The following is a 17,810-nucleotide window of genomic DNA, read 5'->3' as shown; positions in this document are numbered from 1 at the left end:
CACAGTAGGTTTAAAGTAGCTTTTAATGAAAGCTTAAAGTAAGTTCAAAGAAGGTTTAAATTAGATTCAAATTAGGTCCAAAATAGGGTTAAAGTAGGATTAAGTTTACTTTATTTTCAAATTAACTTTAATGTGTTAAAGTAGGCTTAAAAATTTTAAGTTCAATATAGACTTAAAGTAGCTTTTATGTAGGCTTACAGTAGGTTCAAAGTAGCTTTAATGTAGGTTTCAAGAAGGTTCAAAGAAGGTTTAAATTTGGTTCAAAGTAGGGTTAAAGTAGGTTTATGTTTAGTTTAGATTCAAAGCAGCTTTAATATATTTTAAAAGTAGGCTTAAGGTAGGTTAAAAAAGGGTTTAAATTACGTACAAAGTAGGGTTACAGTAGGTTCAAAGAGGGTTCAAAGCAGGTTCAAAGAGGGTTCAGAGAAGGTCCAAATTAGGTGTAATGTAGGTTTTAGTTTATTGTAGATTCAAAATAGCTTTACTGTAGGTTTAAAGTAAGTTCAAGAAAAGTTCAAATTAGGTTCAAGGGATGGTTCAAAGCAGGTTTAAAGTAGGGTTAAAGTAGGTTTAATATTTCAGATTCAAAGTTGATTTAATGTTAAATCACAGAGATAAATATTAATTGAGATATTTCTGTTTTTCTCGTATCGAGACAACAATTTGTCAAAAATATTTTTTCGCCGAGGGAAATTAAAAATTGAAAAATCCAGATACATTTTTGTAGCTTTATATATAGTACAAAGTGAGCTATAGACTTGAAACATAAATGGGTTTGAATAATAACAGGATTAACGGTTTGATGGTAACCAGTGAGTCATTGACAGAGCTGGTAACGACACGCGTAATACGCTCGTAACATGTTTGCCAAGAATGTGTATATATATATATATATATATATAGTGAGAAAGGTATTTCGTGTTAGTTTGCTACATTGACCGAGAGAGCAATATTGTAATCTGTCACATCCTCCCCCTTCGTCCAATTCTCGCATGTTTATGAATAATTTTGAATGACCCGCTGGCGATATATTTATATATATATTGGCAACATTCGCAAGACCAAACATTAATGTTTCCCTACTCTTTGCGCTTTATAGAAATGATCTATCTTAAACGCAGTGACAAAAAATATTCTTGTTTTGAGAAAAAAATTTCATTTTCTTAAATTATTATTTTTGAGCAATATTATAGAGAGGAAAATATGCATTAAAAATTTTCATTTTAAGGAGCAAAGAAAATATTTTGTAAAAAGTTTTTCATTTTTATTTTACAAAAAACAAAACTTACAAAAATTTAAAATCAATTCTTATGATAAACTTGGTTTAATGCTTGTAAGAAAATTTTTATTGTGTACAATTTAAAACGAAGTGTTACAGTAAGAATTAAAAAAATTTTAAAGTATAATAATTATATAGTAGTAGCAATTTTACATTTTTTTTAATTTGAGTTAATTAATTATTTGATTCATTATCAATATAGATATTTGCATCTTTTGCAATATGCATTAAGGACATTACATTTAATGTAGTCAATGGATTTTTTTGAAGAAATATTTGTTTCAAAACTGGTGCATTTTCAATTGATAGTTGATCGAAATTTGTAAAATAGTTTAAGTTTAATTTCAAAATTTTAAGATTATTTTGTGGTTTCATCCATTCATTAGGAAGATTTTCAAGTATATTATCAGATAAATCGAGTTCATCCAAAGATGGTAGATTCATAAATGATAATTTTTCCACATTTTTTATCAAATTATTGCCTAATGACAATTTCTTTAAAGATTTTAATTCAAAAAATTGTTTACTATATGTACTATTAAGTTCATTATTATTGAAATTCATAATTTCAATTTTTGAAAAAGAAGAAAAATCTGGTAATATAATTAATTTATTGCCATTAAGAAGTAAAATTTTAAGAAATTTTATCTTTTCAAATACAATATTACTAATAGTGGCAATTTTATTTTCTGAAAGATCTAAAATTTCTAAATTAATTGTATCGTGAAAAGAATCTGAAAAAACAGTTGTTAATTTATTTCTTGCTACAGAAAGATATTTTAATTTCGTCATTCCGACTAAATTTAAATTACAATAATCATTACACAAATATTCAATTTCGTTGTTTTCTAATTGCAGAGATTCTAAATTAGAAAATCGTGTACCATTAAAAGTATGAATTTTATTATTGTCCAAATAAAGATGTGATAAATTAAAATAATTTTCACCATTGAAAATATTATTCTCCGAAAATATAAAATTGTCTGATAAGTATAGGTATTTTAATTTTTCCAATTTACATAATGCAGAAATACTTTCTAATTTATTTTGTCGAATGTAAAGATTTTCCAAATTATAAAAACAATCATTGAGAATTAATTGTGAGTTTTTGTCTATAAGATTATTGTCAAGAATAAGTGTATTTAATTGATTAATTGTTGAATATGGATTAAGATGTAATTCATTTAATTCTATTTGATTATGTCCAAGATTTAAAACTTTCAATTTTGGATGATTTTTAATGAATGAAGGTGCAATAAAATTGATGCTATTTTTTGAGAAATTTAAGCAACTCACGTGTGTATTTTTTATAAAATTTTCATTAATTTGAATCATGCCTGTATATGATAAATTTAAAGAAACAAGATTTTTCGTTTCGTCGCAATCTCCAAATGGTATGGAAAGAACTTCATTGGTAAAATTTGTTGTTGATGTTGAATAATATTGATTTACACTTGTTCCCCTTGCAATTAAAATCATAAAAATGAAAAATTTCATTTTGCTTAATGATCTGAAAACAGTTGAAATATTTTTTTTTTTTTACTGAATATTGTTATTTTGAAAATATTAGATTTTAATTTTAAAAAAAATTTATAAATATATTTTAATTTATATTAACATTATTTATAATTTATAATATTAAAAATTATATTTGGAACTCACTTTTTTAAAATCACACAATTAGTTCTCTACTGATCGACAACTACTGAGACTCTGTTGACTTTTTATTTAACTATTTATATTCAGATTAATTGAATTACTGTGCAGATAAAAGACAAAAGAGTCTTTCTGTTTAATAACGGAACTTAAATATCAAAAGTGATAACAAGTATATATATATCTTTAAAATTCACAGAAAAAGAAAGTTTATTTTAATAAAATTAATTATCATTTTATATGATAGGGATTACTAAAAACTATAATTTTTTATCTTGTTCAATATTAAAACAGTTTGTTCACTGAATATAATCACGAGAATTATAGTTATAATAATATAATTATAATTATTATTTCATTAAATTAAGGTAGTTATTAACCATTTAAAAATTAAAAATTTTGATAAATTTCAAGAATATTCAAAATCTACTGATGAGAATCTAAACTATTTTGACTGGAATTTTTTTCCTGCGCACAGTGGTGAAAATTTTAGTTTTTAATTAAAATATTTTCCATCTCTATTATTGAATTGAGAATAAATAAAAAAAAATAGTTAAAATATACAATTGAAAAGAAAGGAAGATTAAAATTTTTTTTAAATATACATAAATGTATAATTCTAGATTAGAAAGTGGCTTTCAATTTTAAATATTGATTTTCAAAGAGACGGTTACAAAAAAAAAGTGTAAAGATTGATTAGTTCACTTTATTGCACTTCAGTCGATATTGCAAGCATAGAGTGTGTCAAAATTGAAAATTGATTGGGAAAGAGAGAGAGAGAGAGAAGAACGTTCTGGATTTACAATTGATATTACGTCAGGATATGAACAGTAGCGGATCATATTGGGAAAATTTGCAACCCATCATATTGATAATATAGAAAAGCGAAACGTTAAATCGTGTATATATATAGTGAAAATCATTGTTCACTTGTCATTTTTGCAAAAAAAAAAAAAAAAAGAAGGAAATTTACGTTTCTCTCATCTGTCAAATGTGACGTTTCACGTTGTCAGAAATTTCTCGCGGTTAGCTTCAAAGTCACTAACAATCAATTGTGTAATTTCGCATCGTGAACGCTTGTTTCTCACTAAAGCGTGCGTCAACCAATTTGTAAAGGTTCGACAAATTACTTCGATATGCACCACGGCGTTGATTCATAAATCCTTATTTTCTGATTTTACCGTTAAATTATTAACGGCATTAAGGGAGAAATTGAAAAATTACATTTCTTTTCTTCATTATTTCCTTCACTTGGAAATTGATTTCAACGTGTTGAATTTTGAAAATTTTCAATACAAAAAATTTTCATTATTATTTTTTCTACCAAAATTTTTCTAAATTAAAATTCGATTAACGGCACAGAAATCTACATTACCGACTGTTGGTCGAAAAAATTTCAAAATAAAAAAAATTCTTCCTCTCTTCACCATCAGTCGGTAATGTAGATTTCTATGTTGGTAATTTTTTATGTCATCATTTGCCCGTTTTATCATCAGTCGGTAATGTAGATTTCTATGTCGGTAATTTTTAATGTCATTTTCCTGCTTTTACCATTAGTCGATAATGTAAATTTCTGTCGATTTTTATTTAAAAAAAAAAAATAATTTTTAACCTTGTATTAAAAAAATATTATTTTTTTTTTGATAACATTGAAGGTTTTTTTTAACATTTGTGGTCTACCATGTTTAATATTTAAAAAGTGCCATACGGCATCAAAAAATAGCCAAAATTCGCTGTAATTTAAGTCCATGTAGAGATTATTTTAATTAAATCTATTTTGAGCAGAGGGGATGTTTTTTTTTTGACAAAGAATGACCCATTTATATTTTACCTTTTTATTTTTTTTTATATTTACCTTTTTACATTCTCATTTTTTTGTAACAAAAAGGTAAAAATTCCAACGAATAATATCGTTGAAAATTTAAAACAAGTCAACGTTATTTTTATTTTCTTTTTTATAATTGAAATTTTAGTTATTTATAATACTTTTTTTTTGGCAAGATTTATATTATACAGAATGTTCTTTTATATGTTTATAAATTTTTGAAAAAATTGTATATTTATTTATATAGACGTTTTCCTTTATTAGACTCCTTCTTTTTTTACGCAGACGCGTTTATCATTTCAAGCTCCCATCGTTCGACGCTTTGAATTTTTTAAGCCAACGAATTACGCCCGTGGGATATCTCATGTTGGTCGTTTGAAAATGAAATTTTCAAGTTTAATTCCGTGAACGACGATCTTTGAAATCAAGCAGCTTTTCAGCTTTGCAAAAGAAACACACACACAAACTAAAAGCAAAAGTGCATGTGCACTCGAACGAGATAATAGACAAACGGGAATGTAAATTTATTAAAAAAAAAAAAAAAAAAAAAAAAATGAGGAGAAATTTAAATGTGAAAATATCATTTATTTCCTGTTTTTATTATTATTATTTTTTTTTTTTGCTAAAATGTGTAAATTATCATTTTTTGACAATATTTTTAAAAGGAAAATGAAAAAATATTTTCGAAAACGTGAATATTTTTTTGAGTATATATGTTTCTGCTTCTTTATTTCATAAATATGAAATGAATATTCGAATATAGAACATTCGATCCATGGTCCCTCTCTCTCTTTTTCTATTTATGTCAATAATAAATCGTAAAATTCACCTCCGCTTCATTGCGTTAGGAATAAAAATTGGAAATTGCTCCAATTTTATATTCGCAGTCAGATCCATGTCACATGCAGCTCATATATATTTTTTTTTTTTTCAAAAAACAAAAAAAAAAAATATGTCCTGCATTGCTCATTGGAACCAACGAATTGAATATATATATATACATGTACCCGTATGTGAAAATCGAGTCAGTAAAAGTTATTTTTTCGACACGTGAAACCTTTTGGAAAAAATGTCTCTGACAAGTGTCAAATAAATAGTTAATTTTTTTTTTTATCGGCTCAAATTTCCACAAAACTTTCTCTTTTACAAGTGATTTTAATTTAATACAAATTCTTTCATTGAATTTTAAATGACAAAAAAGTTTTGTTTTTTTAAGTTTTTTTATTAGGAAAAATAAATAAAATTTTTTTTTTTTTTTAATCATTATGAAATAGTTACTAAAAGTACACGAAACAAGTAGATAGATATATGTAGTGTATAACTATGAAATGCAAAAATTAATGACCCTCCAAAGAATCGTAGTAATTTCCAGACGCTTAAGCTCTTCGCATCTAATAAAAAAAAGGAGCGAGAGAGAGAGAGAGAATTAAGGAAGTTCCTCTGCGAAAATGCGATACGATTAAGGCAACTTGTAAGGTTGTAAAACATAGCGTCGCATATTAATTGCGAACAAAACAAAAGAGAACAAGTAGTGATGAACGAGAAAGGGTGAATTTAGGGAAATAAAATTTAACAAATTAAAAGCAATTGTAGAGGAGGAATAAAAATTTTCTTAGTATTGAAAGAGAGAGACAGAGACTAGGGGATCGATTATGTAAATCCATTTCTATTTCCAATTTTCAATTCCACTTACATTTCCAGTTTTTCAATTCCATTTACATTTCCAGTTTTCCAATTCCATGTCCACTTTCTCCAGTTTTCAATTCCATTTCCACTTTTCCATTTCCAATTTTCAATTCCATTTAAATTTCCAGTTTTCCAATTCCATTTAAATTTCCACTTTCTTCAATTTCCACTTTCTTCAATTTCCAATTCCATCTTCACTTTTTCCAGTTTACAATTCCATTTCCACTTTTCCAATTTTCAATTCCATTTACATTTCCAATTTTCCAATTCCATTTCCACTTTTTCCAGTTTCCAATTTCATTTCCACTTTTCCAATTTTCAATTTCATTTACATTTCCAGTTTTCCAATTCCATTTCCACTTTTTCCAGTTTCCAATTCCATTTCCACTTTTCCATCTCCAATTTTCAATTCCATTTACATTTCCAGTTTTCCAATTCCATTTAAATTTCCACTTTCTTCAATTTCCAGTTCCATTTTCACTTTTTCCAGTTTCCAATTCCATTTCCACTTTTCAATTTCATTTCCACTTCTACTTTTTCAATTTCTATTCCCACTTTCATTTCTACTTCCTCTTTTTCTAATTTCCACATAATTTTTACTTTACAGAATTACCTTTTATCCAAATAGAAATTGAAATGGAAATAGAAATTAGAAAAAAGGGAAGTGGGAATGTAAATTGTAAAAAGTAAATGAGGAAATTGGAAAAATTGGAAGTGGAAATGAAAGTGGGAAAGGAAAATTAAAAAAGTGTAAGTAGAAATAGAAATTTTAAAAAAATGGAGGGGGAAATGGAAATAGAAATTAGAAAAAGGGGAAATGGAAGTGAAAGTGGAAGTAGTAATGGAATTTAAAAAAGTGGAAATTGAAATAGAAATTGGAAAAAGTGGAAGTGGAAAAAGAAATTAGAAAAAAATAGAATCAGAAATGGAAATAGAAATTAGAAAAAGGGAAAATGGAAGTGAAAGTGGAAGTAGTAAAGGAATTTAAAAAAGTGGAAATTGAAATAGAAATTGGAAAAAGTGGAAGTGGAAAAAGAAATTAGAAAAAAAATAGAATCAGAAATGGAAATAGAAATTAGAAAAAGGGAAAATGGAATTGGGAAAGACATTTAAAAAAGTGGAAATGAAAATTGGAAAAAGTGGAAGTGGAAATGGGAATAGAAATTAGAAAAAATACAAGGGGGAATGGAAGTAGAAATTATAAAATGTGGAAATGGAAGTGGAAGCAGAAGTGGAAATGGAAGTGAAAATGGAAGTGGAAATGAAAATGGAAGTGGAAATGGAAACGGATTTAAATAATCGACCCCCAGTTGTGTGAGACACTTGCAATTCTTACAACCGCCCAATTCCTTTTTTTCCAAAAAAAAAAAACTTTGAAGCTACCTCCTGACAAAACCCCTGTTTCCTTCTTTACTAAGAAATACCTTTTCCTTTCTTGCAATTTTTTTTTTTTTTTTTTGCCTCTCGACATCCACGTAGCAACGAGCTTCTCGTTCTCTTAAACTACTTTTACTTGGTCCAGAAAGAAAGGCGCACAGCATCACTCCCCCATCCTCTCTGTACTTTTTATCTTGCGCTCAAGATCTAACTGCCCTCTCTCTCTTTCTCTTGTCAATCTACAAAACACTCTTAAGCTCTGGAATCTTGGAAAATAATTAATTCTTCAATGAAAGACAGCTTAAAATGAAACAAATTGTCTTTTCTCTTTTGCTTGGACCGTTATACTAACTTCATATTATCTTTTCCTTTTTTTTTTGTTCACGATTTGTTTTTCGATAAAGAGTTTTTTTTTGTGAAAAAATATATATTTCTTTTTTTTTACTGCACTATTTTGAATCTTACGAAATTATATTTCGAAAATATTAATTACATATTATATTTAAGAGGTATTTTTAATAAAAAAAAAAAAATAATAATAATAAAATAATCAAAATATCTTTTATATCTGAAAAATAACTGAGAGCTATTTTTTATATTTCAGTTTTCTTTGTGGCTGTACTTCAATCATCGGACATTATGTGAGTAACATTGTTTTTATTTTTACATACTCTGATACTAACCATTGTAAAATATTTTGTTTTTACCATTTGAATTTAATTTTCTTTTAAACTCTATTTCAAAATAATTATTTTAAAATCAACGATCAAAATTTTCCCAAAAAAAAAAAAAAATTTTAATATAATTTTTTTTATTTAAAAAAAGTAAATTAAATTTTCGAAAAAAAATATTTCTTTCGGCGGCTAATATTTTTCTATCATAAAATTCTGATTTAGAGGGAGGGAGAGGATGATAAGAAAGCCATAAAATCATAAGAAAGAGAGGCTAATGCTGAAATTTCATCGCTCATACTATACTTTGCCGTAAATCTAATCTGGATTCCTTTTATTTCAATGGGCGGAACCTTTTTTAAAGACCTAACATATAAAGAGGCAGTCAATTCAGCATTATATTGCCTGTTTTGCGAGAGAGTAATTGTGTTATTGAAATTTTTTTTAATTTTTATTTTTCAGTAGAAAATATTTTTTTATTAGACAAATTTTTATTTTTCGTTTCCCCTTATTCTTTCTCTTTCACTTTTTACTTTCATCATTCTACTTTCACTTTCACTTCTATTTTCATAATTTCACTTTCACTTTTACTTTCATCATTTCATTTTCACTTTTATCATTTTAGTTCCCCTTTCACTTCTATTTTCATAATTTCACTTCCACTTTTACTTTCATCATTTCACTTCCTCATTTCAAATTTATTATTCTATTTTCACTTTCACTATCACGCTTTCACTTTTAATTCTATTTTCACCTTTCCATATAATTCCCTTTCCACTTTCGTGAAAGTGAAACAGTGGAAGAGGAAGGGTGAAAGTGGAAGTGGAAGTGGAATAGTGAAAATGGCAGTGAAAGTGGAATATAAATGGTGAAAGTGGAAGGGAAAGTGGAATAGTGAAAATGGCAGTGAAAGTGGAAGTGGAAAAAGAAGAGTAAAAGTGGAAGTGGAATAGTGAAAATGGCAGTGAAAGTGGAAGTGGAAAAGGAAGAGTAAAAGTGGAAGTGGAATAGTGAAAATGGTAGTGAAAGTGGAATATAAATGGTAAAAGTGGAAGGGAAAAGGTGAAAGTGAAAGCGCAATATTGGAAGTGAAAGAGTTAAAGTGAAAATGAAATCGGCCCCTTTCTAAAATAATTATTTATCCAATTCGCTCTCTATAAAATCTGAACGAATTTATACAACTATCACTCTATATGAAAATAAATATTGACCTCGTGTAACATCATAAGGTTTCCCAACAAATTACATCTCATATTTCTCAATTTTTTTTTTTATGACTATTTTTTGCAATTTTCCCTTCTTCTTCGCCTTCCATGAAATTCCCAAAGCCAATGCGCGTCTTTAACTTTCCGTCTCACCTGATATTCGTATTCGCGGTGGTTCAAAACTTTCTAAAAGCCTTCGGGGCCAATTCGTGACGAGATTCCGATTTCCCCGTAGAATTAATGCCGCTACTACTACTTCGATTTCATCGTGTTCTTTCAACTATATATATAGTGATGGCGGCTATCTTTCCGCAAGTAATCCTTCATTTCAACGCGCGCGCCAAAGTCGATGTCATAGAATTTACAGACAGTGAAGAAAGTTCAATTTTTCTCAGACATTGCATGAGATGGCAAAGAAAATTCCGAATATATTGAAAATTGGTTTCAATTTTCCTCGGTGTCAATTTAATTCAAGAGAATATATATATTTTTTTTAGTATTTTCAAAAAATGTGTAATAGAAAAAAAAATTCCATTTCGATATTTAATTTTCAATATAATCACAATTTTTTATTTAAATCAATTAAAATTCCATCTCTTATGGTTAATACACTGAAAAAAAAATTTATTTGATTCAAATACGCGATTACTTGACTATTATCAAATAAATATTTATTTGTATCATATAATTATTATTTGACACAATTAAATGGTATTTGTTTTAAATAAAAAAAATTATTGTTTTAAATAAAATTTATTTAATTCAAATAAAAATTATTTGGTTCAAGTAAATATTTATTTGATAATAGTCAAGTAATCGAGTATTTGAATTTAAATAAATTTTTTTTTCAGTGTAATAATATATTAATATAATCAAAATAATAAAACTAATTAATTGACTTTTATTTTCTATTCGCAATAAAAAAAAAAAAAGAAGTTTTTAACTAATTATCTGCCTGGATTATTTATGCAGTTAATATTCTAAAGAGTCGGGGATGGAAAATTCATGCAGAGTGGAAATTATGATAAAGTAGAACCAGGCATTATTTGTTACAAAAGCTTGACGTCATTTAAACGTCAAAATTAATTAGTATAAAGTCAACGAGAAAATTTCAGCTACACTAGCAAACAAGTAATTAACTGTGCACAATATCAAAATCAGGTGAAAATTATATATATATATATATATATATATATATTTGCAGCGATTTTCACACATTAAATATATTGTCAAAAATTTGATTCCCCCCCCCCTCCTTAATTTTTAGATAAAAATTTAATTTTATTCTAATGAAAAAATTTCATGTTTTTAATTATAAAAAAAAATTAATTTTTAGAAGAAAAATTTTGAATTAAAATTTATAAAAAAAAAAAAAAAATAAATGGTGAAAGGACGAATTTTAAGGGATAAGAAAAAACAATTGACAGTTAATGTTCCTCTTCTTTTTGGCCTTTATACTATAGAAGATAGTAAAATGGAAAATCTTGAATGACATATCAAAAGAAAAGGTAAAAAGTCATCATTCTCTGACGATAAAAGAAAATCAGATTCGCGATAACAACTTTCCGCTAACATTTTCAACAGTCATTTCCCTTAAATCGTTTTTTATCCTCTTTTTTTTTTAATACAAGCCTTCTCCCTTTTCTCCTCATCACCACCTTTTCTTTAGTGACAAACCTATTCCTAGGTTGCATCGTTTCCATTTTTCCCTCATTTTCTGCCCTTTTCTCTCTTTTTTTTCTTTTTTTTTTTTTGTCGATATTAATCCCTTGGTACAACCTTCTTCTAATTGCTTCCTGCTGGTAATACTTTCATTTCCTCGCTTCTTCAACGAAATAACGTGTCTCCTTTTCGCCAAAGTACCCACTTCTGGTAACTATATACTATATATATATCAAACCCCCCCCCCTCTTGCCCCCAGGTGCTTTGCCTTTGTTCTATTATAGTTATAATTTATATTGGCCTTCATTATAATGCCTATTAAGCAACATTTATGGTTCAATCGATGTTTATTTGAGAAATTTATTATCACTTGAAAAGCTTATTGTTGGACACTTTCCCTCCCCCATACTTAAACAAACACTCTCAAGTTGAGTTAAGCCATGAAAATATTTATTGAAAATACTTGACTTATTTTCAACTTGAGTGTGTATTTTATCTAAAATTGGCTATTATTATTTAAATTTTGTTTAGTCGTTATTTTAATTTTACCTAATATTTATAAAGTCTATTTTTTATTTAAAAATAAATAAATTATCTGCCCAAAAATTTAATTTGAACAAATTTTTATTAGGCACAATTTTAATTTAATATAATTTATATTGTAATGTAATTTTTATTTGGTAAAAAATTTGGTTAAATGAAAATTAGATAACATAGGAATTAGGCTAGCTAATATTAGCCTAATATTAGGCACAAATATTAGGCTAACAAAAAATATTGTAAACTAAAAAATTAGTCAAAACAAAAACTAAACAATGTTTCCATAAAGAAAAAAATTTGTTTTCGCCACTTTGAAAAGTTTTATAAACGAAAGGATTACAAAGCTTCCTCCACAAGGAAGCAAAAATTGATTATTTTTATTCTACTGCAAGTTAGGTTCAATTGGTAGGTTTTGGTGAAGGTTATTACGTGTTGTTCTAAGGTAAAAAAATAGTAGAGACATGCTGATTAATTTTATTTGAATTTGTAAGGATTTTTTTCATTTCCCAGGAAAACATTCTATTCCAAAAAATGGAATAAAATTGATTATTCTTAGTCTACTGCAATTTAGGTTCAATTGGTAGGTTTGGTGAAGGTTTTTACGTGTTGTTTTAAGGTAAAAAAATAGCAGAGACATGCTGATTAATTTTATTTGAATTTTTTTCGAATTTTTTCATTTTCCAGGAAAACATTTTATTTCAAAAAATGAAATAAAATTGAATATTCTTTGTCTACTGCAATTTAGGTTCAATTGGTAGGTTTTAGTGAAGGTTATTACGGGTTGTTTTAAGGTAAAAAAATAATAGAGACATGCTGATTAATTTTATTTGAATTAGTAAGGAATTTTTTCATTTTCCAGGAAAACATTCTATTTAAAAAAATTGAGTAAAATTGATTATTCATAGTCTACTGCAATTTAGGTTCAATTGGTAAATTTTTTTTAAGGTACTACGTGTTGTTTTAAGGTAAAAAAAGTAATAGAGACATGCTGATTAATTTCATTTGAATTTGTAAGGGATTTTTTCATTTTCCAGGAAAACATTCTATCTAAAAAAATCGAAAAAATTGATTATTTTTATTCTATTGCAATTTAGGTTCAATGGGTAGGTTTTTTTTGAAGGTAATACGTGTTGTTGTAAGGTGAAAAAATAATAGAAACATGCTGTTTAATTTTATTCGACTATGTAAGGGATTTTTTCATTTTCCTGGAAAACATTCTATCTAAAAAAATCGAAAAAAATTGATTATTCTTATTCTATTACAATTTAGGTTGAACTGATATGTTTTTCTTAAGGTATTACGAGTTGATATTAGGTAAAAAAAAAATAATAGAAACATGTTGATTAATTTTATTCGACTTTGTAAGGGATTTTTTCATTTTCCAGGAAAACATTCTATCAAAAAAAAGTGAAAAAATTGATTATTTTTAATCTATTGCAAGTTAGGTTCAATTGGTAGATTTTTTTGAAGGTAATAAGTGCGTAATAATAGTGGTAATAATTACGTTAAATATTACGATGATACCATAAATAAAAATTAGAGCAAATTAAATATTACATTAATTTGAAATTTGAAAAAAAAATTAATGAACTATCTTAAAATTCAATTCAATTATAATAAATTATTAAAAAAAAAAATAAAATATAGAAACTTTTCTTTTAAAAGAATTAAAATTTTTTTATCAATTAAATTGTCATAGTAAATGGAAATGTTGTTTTCCTTACTATATTATTTTTAGTAGAATGATTAAAAAGTAATTTAAAAAAAAATCCATAGTTCGTTGAAAATGTAAAGAAGTGAAGAAAAAAAAAATTTGATAGAAAAAAAAGTAGATTGACCTAAAAAGAAAAATATATAGGGAACAAGGGAGAAATTGGTTAATGAAAGAAAACAATCTGTGCGTAGAAAACGAAGAACCTTCTTTTTATTACATTCGTTGTGAGTGTGTACATTTCTATTGTAAACAGGGGTATTATCCCTCTTAAATTGAGTCACGAGGTCTGTACAATCGGCTCAAGGGAATGAAAACAATTTTTATTCGCTTTCAATCTATAGTCTAATTAGCCAATTTTTTTTTTAATATATATATATATATATATATACCTTATATTGATCCTTCTCATTTTCTGAGTATTTTTTTTCTTTCTCTCTCTCTCTTTATATATATATTTATATTTTTATATGAAAATCGGTTCTTTCTTTCATACATTCTTTCATCTTTTTCACTTATACACGATATGTACCAACGGATAGATATTTCATATACATAGTATTTATATTGTATACATTCTATATAGTGTAGCTTTTTTTTTTTTTTTTTTTTTTTGTTGAATACATGAAAAATTCCTCGTCTTCTTTCATCTATTATTTTTTTTTTCTTTTCTTGTTTCGTCAATTTAATTACCTTTTTTTTATTATATAAATATGTATCCATTTCATCATAATGATTCTATCGAATTTATATATAAAAATTTGTTATGATAAAAAAAACATGACTAAAATTTAATAATAAATGGATGAGTAATGTAATATCATATGATTTTTTAGAGTAAAGATATTATTAGTATTAAAATACTAATTCGCTACATTTATATTATGTAAGTTATTAGAAAATATTTACAATATATATGCCAATACCATGGAATATTTCATTCACATTAATTAAATATTTTATTCACATTACTGGAATATTCCATTAAAACAGGAAATATTCCATCCGAATTCCAAAAATACTAAAATATTCAAACTTTGAAATATTTTATAAATATCCCTTTGGAATATTTTAAAGTATATTTCTTTCAAATATTGTAAGTATATTCCAATTGGAATATTGTTCCGGGAATATTGTAATATTCCTTTGAAATATTAAAGAACCTACTAAAATATTAATTTGGAATATTAAAGAAATATGTAATAGTTTTAGAATATTCAAATGGAATGTTGTGGGAATATCTTAATGGAATATTGAGGAAATATTTCATTGGAATATTGTGGTAATATTCAAATGGAATATGGATAAATATTCCATTAGATGTGTGTGGTATTATATCTTTGGAATATTGTAAATTTGTAGAAATATTATTATACATATTCTAATGGTGCGTATTCCTATTAAATATTCCTATAATATTCCAGTTAAATTTTACCAGAATATTCCAATTGAATATTTCTACCATACTTCAAAGGAATGTTCCTTTTAATAATCCAAAGGAATATTCCAAATAAATATTCTAAAAGTGAGAAATTGTAATATTTCTATAAAATTCCAAAAGATAATATTCCAAATAATATTCTAAATAATACTCCAAACAATATTCCAAATGATATTCTAAATAAAACTCCAAATAATTCTCCAAACAATATTCCAAATAACATTCCAAATAATATTCCAAATATTATTACAGATAATATTCCAAAAGATAATATTTCAATTATTATTCTAAATGAATATTAATTACTTTTGAATATTCGAAAAGATAATATTCCAAAATATAATATTCCAAATAATGTTTCTAAAGATAATATTACAAATAATATTCCAATTAATGTTTCTAAAGATAATATTGCAAATAATATTCTAATTAATGTTCCAAATAATATTCCAAATATTATTCCAAGTAGTATTCCAAATAGTATTCCAAATAATATTCCAAATAATATTCCAAACAATATTCCAAATAATATTCTAAATATTATTATAAATAATATTTCAAATAAATATTAATTACTTTGGAATATTTTCAATGTTCCAATAAAATATTCCAGTAATGTGAATGGAATATTCCACTGCTATTGAGGGTTGTAAATAATATTTTTGCGCTTCACACATTTAGTTTGAAATTTTTTTTCTTTTGTTTGTATAATATTTTTTTTGTGCAAACAAAAATTCAATATTCGAATATACGTAGTATAAAAAAAAATAACCGATATTGAAACGAAATAATTTTCTTTCGTCTAATATTATATTTTTCTGTTTTACTGTACTTTACAAAAGGTAATTAAATTTCGAACTCTTCTGGATATTCTGACAAGCATACGGATATATTTTTTTTTTTTTTTATTTTCTATATTCAGCTATTAATGTATATGTTGCGATCAGAGAAAAATATTGTGAAATAGGGAATGGATTTTATTTATTTTTTCTTTAATCGTAACATATTTTGAAAAGTAAAAAATAAGTAAAATAGTAAATACTATCTTTTTTTTTTTAACCGCATGTACATTCAATTTTCCGTAGAGTTAAACATTCATTTCATATATAGGAGAGTTCATTCTTATAAATTCTGAACGAATATTTTTTTTATCGATTTTTTTTTTTTTTTTTTTGAAAAAGTTACAATTTATTAAATTATGAATTTAATATATTCAAAAGATGAAAAAATTTCTTTAAATTAATTGAAAAAAGAGTATTATAATTAAAAAGTTTGAAAACATAAAACTTGCATGAAAATTTTTTCTTGAAAGGAAAGAAAAAGTTTTCAATGAAAGGAAGAAAAAAAATTCCACTCATTTTTAAGTTAAAAAAAAATAATAAAGAATCTTGAATCAATATAATTTAGAAAATTATATTTAAAATATTTCGTTCAGTAAACATTTTTTTTTATTCCAATTTTTTTCGCATTGCATTTGTTATCGATATATATATATATTATTTAAAATCAAAAATATTTAACACTTATATATTTATAATATCCAAATTCACAATACAGTGTACTTGTAAAAAACATAATACGGTGCAATTGATAAAAAGTCAATTGAAACGTGCGCTTATATAGAAAATAGAAACAATTATTACAAAATACACAACAATTGTATACAAAAAGAATATCTCGCGATTATACAAAAAATTTTTTTTTTTTTTTTTTTTGTACAAAATTAGCATTTTTACAAAAAATTATTTTATTAAATTATGCAAATACTTTCTGGATACACATTTTTATTTATTAATTTTGAAATTTGTTTTTTCAAACTGGAAAATTGTTTTTTTTTACATTAAAATTAATAATTATTATAGTAGAATTAATTTGATGCGTGTGTTTTTTTTTTTTCTAAATATTTGGTTTATAGTTAAAGAATGGGAAAATAGATATAGAAATATTGAGAGAAAAATTTATTCATAGATGCCAGAATTTTAATTTCTGGAAATTTTCATTTTTTTTATAAACAAAACAATTAATTAATAAAAAAAATCTAATTAATAATAATAAAGAGCGAAATTATTGATTATTAATTATTAATTATTAATTAAAATTTCAGAATATTGAAATAAAACAAATTCGTTATTAAAATTAATTAATATGATGAAATTTTTGGAATTCGGTATTTTTTTCAGAAAGGTGAAATTTTTTCCTTTTTAGTATATGGAATTCCTTAAAAAATAGAAAAAAAAAATTTCCTCGATAATAAAATTACAAATTAAGTATAGATAGTGAAGTGGAAAAAAATCGCATAGTTGCTGGACAAGGCGAGTTTAATTGAACACCCTTTTCTCAGCCTTTTTTTTTTTTTTTTTTTTTTTTATTTCTACCCTTTTTCTTGAACGAGACTCCTGCGAGAGGGAGAGAAAGAGAGTGTGTCGCTAACCTTTGTGTCGCTAACGTTGGTCGAGGAAAAATCGGTAATAGGTAAAAGTAGAACAAGTCTGACGGCTGTGAAAAAACGAGGTACAAAGAAATTCAATTTCCAATTCCGCCGAACGCGGATCAAGAGAAGACTTTCACACGCAATCGAGCGACGAAATTAATTAACGATTAACGTCGTCTGTGCGTCCGTCCGTCCAATGTTATTCGCCACCATCCGTTCTTGAATTAAATCGGATCATTTTGATCCAACACGTGACTTCCGGAGTTTTTAATTGTCGACCATATATATATATAGTCAAAATGAGAGAATGGGAAAGAGAAACAGAA

The 17,810-nt window shown here is 25.6% G+C and overlaps 1 protein-coding gene across 1 annotated transcript; it reads right to left on the bottom strand.

Annotated features, from left to right (window-relative positions):
- Window positions 1–1,240: 1,240 nt before the first annotated feature.
- On the bottom strand, window positions 1,241–3,012 carry LOC127280000 (toll-like receptor 6). Its single transcript, XM_051302676.1, has 2 exons — window positions 2,942–3,012; window positions 1,241–2,789 (listed from the first exon to the last, which is right to left on the bottom strand). The coding sequence occupies exon 2, from the start codon at window positions 2,774–2,776 to the stop codon at window positions 1,454–1,456; it is 1,323 nt and encodes a 440-aa protein (XP_051158633.1). The 5' UTR covers window positions 2,777–2,789; window positions 2,942–3,012; the 3' UTR covers window positions 1,241–1,453.
- Between the last annotated feature and the right edge of the window lie 14,798 nt (window positions 3,013–17,810).

This window comes from Leptopilina boulardi, unplaced genomic scaffold (assembly GCF_019393585.1).
Source record: "Leptopilina boulardi isolate dan_hultmark-lab unplaced genomic scaffold, ZJU_Lbou_2.1 LbouV2_229, whole genome shotgun sequence".
Taxonomy (NCBI): domain Eukaryota; kingdom Metazoa; phylum Arthropoda; class Insecta; order Hymenoptera; family Figitidae; genus Leptopilina; species Leptopilina boulardi.
Note: the sequence above shows the minus strand (reverse complement) of the source record. Positions and strands in the feature narration are given on the sequence as shown.

Bases quoted from the DNA above. Each gene is read 5' to 3' on its own strand.
- LOC127280000 (XM_051302676.1), bottom strand. From the start codon at position 2,776: ATGAAATTTTTCATTTTTATGATTTTAATTGCAAGGGGAACAAGTGTA.